Source organism: Anneissia japonica, unplaced genomic scaffold (assembly GCF_011630105.1).
Source record: "Anneissia japonica isolate Jap-2015-1 unplaced genomic scaffold, ASM1163010v1 scaffold2707_len876726_cov182, whole genome shotgun sequence".
Taxonomy (NCBI): Eukaryota; Metazoa; Echinodermata; class Crinoidea; order Comatulida; family Comatulidae; genus Anneissia; species Anneissia japonica.
This window is the reverse complement of record NW_022723260.1, coordinates 226,139-233,064: the sequence shown is the minus strand read 5'-3', so window position 1 is coordinate 233,064 and position 6,926 is coordinate 226,139. Positions and strand designations below refer to the sequence as shown.

Below are 6,926 nucleotides of genomic sequence, written 5' to 3'. Positions count from 1 at the left end.
CTTTGTTTTCAACTTGTTTACAATTATATTACTGACCATTCCGGAAATTGTACAGTAAAAAATCATCACATTCATCATGAACTATACAAAAGTATAAACAAAAACTTTTGAAACGTCGCCACTAACATTTTCCATAAAGACAATTGGTAAAAAAACTAATCGAACTGGAATCGCCATGTACATTGTACATCCTCAATATTCCCAAAAGGTTGGTGGCTTTTGCGTGAATTTTAATGGAACGGCATTAAACAAATCCTACTGATTTGTACAAGTTTAATGGACGCAGTTTGCAAACGGCCGGCCGCAGGTGGAGGATTTAACTCCGCTTCATATAAAAGCGTTCAGACGAACTTTCAATTCATTCCATCCCAACTTAAGAGGAGGGGAAATCGTCAGTACAATTTCACAGGTAAGCGATGTCATTTATAATTGATCTATAGGATTCATTCAATCTGCAAATATAAATTCATATACATACAATTACATTAAGTTAAATGGATTGTATTATAGTGAAATAGCCACAATAATAATAACTGTGAAAAAAAGTAATTTATTATGTCTTAAACCTGTTCAAAAGAATTCGATTGTTCTCCCACAGGGCTATGGTAAGTACATTATCTGGTTGAATGAATTCTTAAATATGTATTTACAATATGATACATGTGATGCATGATAATAATAATAATATTAATAATAATAATAATAAATAATGATAATAATAACAACAAATAATATTAATAGCAGTAGTAATAATAATAATATTAAAAACAATATAATAATTATAACAGGTCTAATATTACTACTAAATATATTGCTTAATTTTAATCTGTTTTTCTCTTTGTTTTAAATACGTTCTTCTTTTGGTCAAATTGGTTAAACTTTAGGTCATATATTCCTTAGCGGCCTGCTGATTATAAAATAATTGGATAAACTAACTACCACTACCACTGCTGCTGCTGCTGTACTATTTATTAAAACAATATTCTAACCATAACTACAAAATGATGGTAAATTACCGACAGTGTTTTCGGTACTTCCATTGTATTGAGGTTTAAGTCGAAGGCGGCTGGGCCTGGACGTTAAAAGATATTCAATTTTGAATGTGAACTTCTGATAATTCATTAAGCTGCAACAACTTCCTAAGTTAATGAAAAGGACATGTTTGAGTGTGCCAAGATTTGGCCTCTGCCACTAACTTACGACTAACACAACACATGATTCCTTGCTACTGATATTTTAGTCGAAATCTAGAGAGAGGAGAGTAGTCAAAAAAGTAAAAGGAACTAGATTATTGCCAGTACGCCCCCAATAGTCGACAATATTATAGAAAATCTGAACGTGCTGATTCGCCAATCATAATTCATCGACTAGTTTGCATATTACATCGCCACAGAAAGCTACATCGAAGCTGCATCATTTCATGCTTTAACGCGATAACTTGTAAACTGTGCTTTTAGCTGTAAGAATACTTGCATACCTTTTTTATATTTGTGTAAATGATACCTTTTTTTTAAATTTGACATAACTATTTATGGGTACATGCGAAGTGTCGCTATAACGAATGAAAGTGACTGTATGACTAGCTGATGTTATAACGTCGTTGAATTATATCCACATTAACTTTATACCTCCTTGATTAGGCTGTCCGTTAGATCAACAAAATGAGGTTGATAACATTAGTGAGCGCGGTGGTATTGCTTCATGCAGTAGCTGCTACACATTACCGAGGTGGAACTTTTTATTGGGAGAAATTAAGTGAATCAAAGGTAAGAACTTGTTTTACTCAAAACAATACAGCATGTTATCTTGATTATAAAAAAAATCAATGATCCGCAGCCTGTAATGAAAGTGCCTTAAATGTCTAAAAGAAATTCCAGAGACAACCAAAATATTTTCAGGAATCAGATAATAATGATGATCGAAGAGGATAAATTTTTTTCTAATGTTGATAGTTTGATTATGAATCACACAGTTGATGAATGACATAGTAACAGACACATTCGGGATCAAAAACAGCGTCCGCTTAAGGCGTGTCCCTGAATAGGTTACACTTAATAAACATTAACCTAGAATGCAACTTTATCCCCTTAAGACGGTTTTGGCACACAGTCCTACAACCTGACCATAGATAATTTTAACATTTTAGTGCAATTTACTTTAAAAAGAGTTACAGTAGAAACTAACTTGCAAAATTCTCGAATTAATGATATAAAATCGACACAAATATAAATAGGCTACAAAAATGGACCTCCCAGCAGAAGTTGCGTTAAACAAATATAAATAAAACAGCGCTTCCATTGCTTAAATGCTATCAATGAATGATCAAAGATTATTATTTTGTTATAATATTGAGCTTTCTATTGGATGTGCAATATATATAAATGAATTAGAAATCAGGTTAGGAATTGAAATATCGTATATGAAATTACACACAAAAAATGGCTAAAAAAACTTAAAATTGGTTGAATAGGGTTTTTTGTATACTCAAAAAGTGTTCTCGACTCTTTGATAATGTGTCGTAGTGTTACAGGGTATAGTTTTCCAGTGTCTTCTTATTGGACTGTCACTGAATAGATGTGTCCCAAAAGAAGAAATTCTACTCTAATAGCCTTCATCTTCACAGAGACCACAAATGTAGTTGAACATTTCTCCCTTTCTGTTTCCATCAGATTAAAGTGTACTGGCGAATGGCCTTTCAACTGATCGGTTACTATCCGGAGTACTACTGCACCCACATTGGTCAGGAGCTTGTAGCTGAGACTTTACTTGCGCTTGAATGTAATGACTGTCCTCAAATTAAGAACATTCTGAGTCCACTCAGTATGGAGTGCGCCTCCATCAGTCAGGAAATGGGTTGGAGTATACTCAAAGGATCCACAATCTTCCAAGCAGATGTTCCGATCTTTCAAATGATGTGAGTAAATAGCAAAGATCTTATAATAAAATAATAATTATATTATAAGGTCTTTGGTAAATAGTATTGAATTTTCTTTATACTATAAAACCGCTGTTTTCACATTAAGAGTTCCTCATCACAATTTGATTTTAATAACTATTTTAATAAATCGGATTCAACACTAGCCACAAAGTGTACGCTCTGTGGTCTAGTGGTTATGACACCACCAAGCTATAAAGTTATCTGGATGTCGTGGGTTCGATTCTCAGTCGAATAACTTGCGATATTTTTTCGCAAGTATTTGGGAACGTACTGAGCATTTAGTACGATAACACGTCAGGTAGGGCAAAACATCATTCCTATTTTAAGAAAGCGTAATTAGGGATTTTCTATTAAAGATTTCATTCGATAACCTAACTACTATCTGAATACGGAGCATTTATGTCTATTCAACAGTTACCACACAACAGGACCATGCACTGATAGTAGTTGGGTAAAACTTGAAAATTACGGACCAGGAAGATGCTGGTCTCTTCTCACAGATGTCGATACCACAATTGAAAACAATTCTCCGAGAATAACGGCTGGCCTTCCAGTCTACCGAGTTCGCCAAGGCTGCAAGAGAGTCATTGATTTAAGTCGTAAGTTAGTTTATTTCCAAAAAGTTGTTTTTATATATTACTATTGTGCCTGAAATTGGATTATGAATGATATGCCAAACAGAGAACTTAGTCATTTTCTAAGTGACAATCCCTTCACAAGACAAACATACACAAACGATGTTTTACTTATGTCTCAATGTGAGACGTTATAGGAGTTGATTTTTTTTGGCCGAGAAAAACAATCATGTTACCGGGACTGAAATTTAACATAGGACCATGGGATTTGGAGGTCAGCATTGTAACCATCAAATTATTCAACTTCACTTGTTGCTAAACCTACATGGGGGTTTTCGTGAAAGAATTACAACTGACGTACACATTATGATGAGCATGAGTGAAATGAAGAATAGCCTTCTATTAATTATATATTAAAAGATTGTCATTAATTGATATTGGTTGATTGATTGGCTATACTTTCATACCTTGCGGAATTTATTGGTATGACGAATAACTGAAAGATAAATAGATAATTTTTTGTTTATTATAGAATCACGTTCAATGACGACAGCTTTCATTAGAGCATATGATTGGCGTGGCGTTTATTTGATTAATTTAAGAAATTGGGAGTGTGTAAAGTGATTGATTTATTTATCAATTAATTAAACAATCCTATATTTGATAGGTTGAGTGATTGTTTTTTTATTGATTGATTGATTGATGATTGATTGATGATTGATTGATGATTGATTGATTGATTGATTGATTGATTGATTGATGGATAGATGGATTGATTGATTGATTTCATTAATTGATTGATTGATTGCATACTTGATTGTGCTGGTCGGTTGGTGAGTTTAATGGTTTTATTGTTTGGGTGGTTAAATGATTGGTTGGTGGATTGATTGCTTTATTAATTGACTGATTGATTGATTGACTAAATGGTAGATATGCTGATAAACTATTTACTATAGTTATCTCTCAACAGCAACGGATCCTGACATCTCCGATACTATTAGATGTCGATGGGCTAATTCTTCAGCTTTAGAGTGCCCAATGAAACGTAGTGCCTCCGATTTGACTCCAGTTTGTGATCAACCAACAGAAATTACATATTTGGATAAAGTAAGTAGGCCTATCTTTATCAAGTTTATAATATCAAATATACATCACAGATTTTCTTTTTCAAATAAACTATAAAGTAATTGCAGTTTTGATTGAGACATTCTATATATTCTATGTTTTATTTGTTACCCACAATCAGCAGACGGCTTCGCGTCGTCAAGTTCAGGTCGTATGACTCTCGTCAAGTGCCCGATTTTTTTTGGAAACCGAATTTGTTATCGTTTTCCTATGATTGAAAAGGCTCCCAAGTTATGAATATATACTCTAGTGGCGGTGCCAAAGACTCCCGAAAGAGGGGTGAAGGAGGGGGGCTAAGCTTTTTAATAGAAAGATCAACCGACCTAAGCCCACCATTATAAGAAAAAAAACACCTCTAGAACCTCAGAAATGGCACTCAGGACCGTCAAAATACTTTTTAAAGCACCTTACAGACTAAATAATGGGCTGCTTTGCAATGTTTTCCCAACCAGGCCCTGGCCCCTATACCCCTGCCGGTGTCACAATTGATATTGTAATAACAAATGATACCTTTTATAACAGGAGCGTTGCACTATCCAATTTGAAACTGGTGAAGATGATCTTCCAGGTTGGTACGGAGCCTCTGTCATGATTGAAGATTTCTCAACACCAGAAAGCAAGATAGCCAAGAGTACCGTTCCTTATCAATTTCTTCTCGACGTGACACAGCGTGAGTAGAGTACATAATATTTATTTGCTATTGTAATCAGTGGTATATATCTGTCTCTTATACACATCTAGATGTGTATAAGAGACAGATTATTGTCGTCAATTGCATAAACGTAGAAGGCGTATCATATTGATCTCCTTTTCCTTGCACCAAGGACTAATGTTTTTCGATTACCTTTCAGCTGGATCTTGCATTGGTCCCGTGATTCAGGTAGACGAGTGTACAGTAATTGCTCCTGGTGAAAGTTACCGTGGCAAAGTTATCGCCTATATTCCTCCTGGAAGTGACGGTAACATGTATGTCAACAAACGTATATGACTTTCTTTCAAATATGGTTGTATCAATCTAACATAAGTGCTAAATCAATGTTTATTGGCCTAAACACAGTCATTTTATTATAATGATGTTAATGATCATACCCACACATTAAATTTAATAAATAGTTAAACAGTTGATAAAATAATAATAACAATTCAATATTTTTATTTATCAACTATTATAGTATATATTTTTTTTAAATTAAATTTAATGATGTGTGGGCACGATCATCAAAATCTATCCACATTAATAAAGTAACATACCACATTGTGATTTATTGAAGTGTTATTGTGAATTTAGAATTACTGAAATCCAAGGAAGCTGGCCCGATGAGATGACGTTTGAATACACTAAACACCCGCCCTCAACCAGAGTCCAAGCTATTGTCACATTTAGCGCATGGAAGGAGGGAACATACGCCTTCAGTTTCACAGCTACTGATGATAACGGGTACGCTTGCCTAAATAAAGTGCGCCATCTAGTTTGAGACCACTTTTGTTAACTGAAAATTTGAGATTTTCTCGGTGTTCGGTCTCCAATAAGAGGGTTAGCTTTGTGTTAGAATTAGATTGTTAGCTGGTAATTTGTAAAAAGTGGTCTCAAAGTAGAGGCGTCTCGGAATTAGAATTGCCTGTAATTAGAGGATGAACTGTACATTGAAATTCTGTCCTCAACCTCCAGCAGAAAGTTACTACTTGAATAAATATCAGTTAATCGTCTATTCTCTTCACGCCCTGCCAATTTCTAATAATAATAATAATAATTAATAATAATAATAATAATAATAATAATAATGATAATAATAATAGTAGTTACATTATAGTGATAATGGTGATGATGATGTACAGCAATAATAATTTAAATTTAATAACAAATAACACACGATAGCTTATAAATTTATTTTAACTGCTAAGTTTTTAGAAGGGTTTTCTAAACAATTCTATCGCCAATATTTGACGGCAAGTTAAATATTAATTAATGGATAATTTGTTTGTTATTATTAAAACATATAATACTTTAATAGTATTACACTGTATTTTTGTATTGTCAATAATAATGTTGTTTTTATAGCGTGCAAAACGATCCAAAGACAGGAAGAATTGTTGTCACTGTACAAGAGAAGGTTGTGCTTGACGAAATTACACCACCACAAGTGTTGCCAGAGTTGTCTTACCCCACCGCAGCCGAACCATTGGATCTAGAACGAAGCGAATGGCATCTCACATTTGACCAAAAGGTATGCCAAGCCCGACCCGAAGTGAAATTAGAAAGAAACTTCCATCTATTTTTTCAACTCTTC

General features: G+C 33.9%; 1 protein-coding gene across 1 annotated transcript in view; it reads left to right on the top strand.

Annotated features, from left to right (window-relative positions):
* The first annotated feature begins 253 nt into the window (after positions 1 to 253).
* LOC117112175 overlaps positions 254 to 6,926 on the top strand; it is a 10,748-nt gene continuing 4,075 nt past the window's right edge. Inside the window, exons 1-9 of the mRNA XM_033255245.1 lie at positions 254 to 409; positions 1,641 to 1,766; positions 2,670 to 2,914; positions 3,353 to 3,537; positions 4,484 to 4,620; positions 5,161 to 5,308; positions 5,490 to 5,604; positions 5,927 to 6,076; positions 6,698 to 6,863. Coding sequence (XP_033111136.1) covers positions 1,662 to 1,766; positions 2,670 to 2,914; positions 3,353 to 3,537; positions 4,484 to 4,620; positions 5,161 to 5,308; positions 5,490 to 5,604; positions 5,927 to 6,076; positions 6,698 to 6,863 — 1,251 coding nt within the window. The 5' untranslated portion in view covers positions 254 to 409; positions 1,641 to 1,661. The remainder of the gene's footprint in view (positions 410 to 1,640; positions 1,767 to 2,669; positions 2,915 to 3,352; positions 3,538 to 4,483; positions 4,621 to 5,160; positions 5,309 to 5,489; positions 5,605 to 5,926; positions 6,077 to 6,697; positions 6,864 to 6,926) is intronic.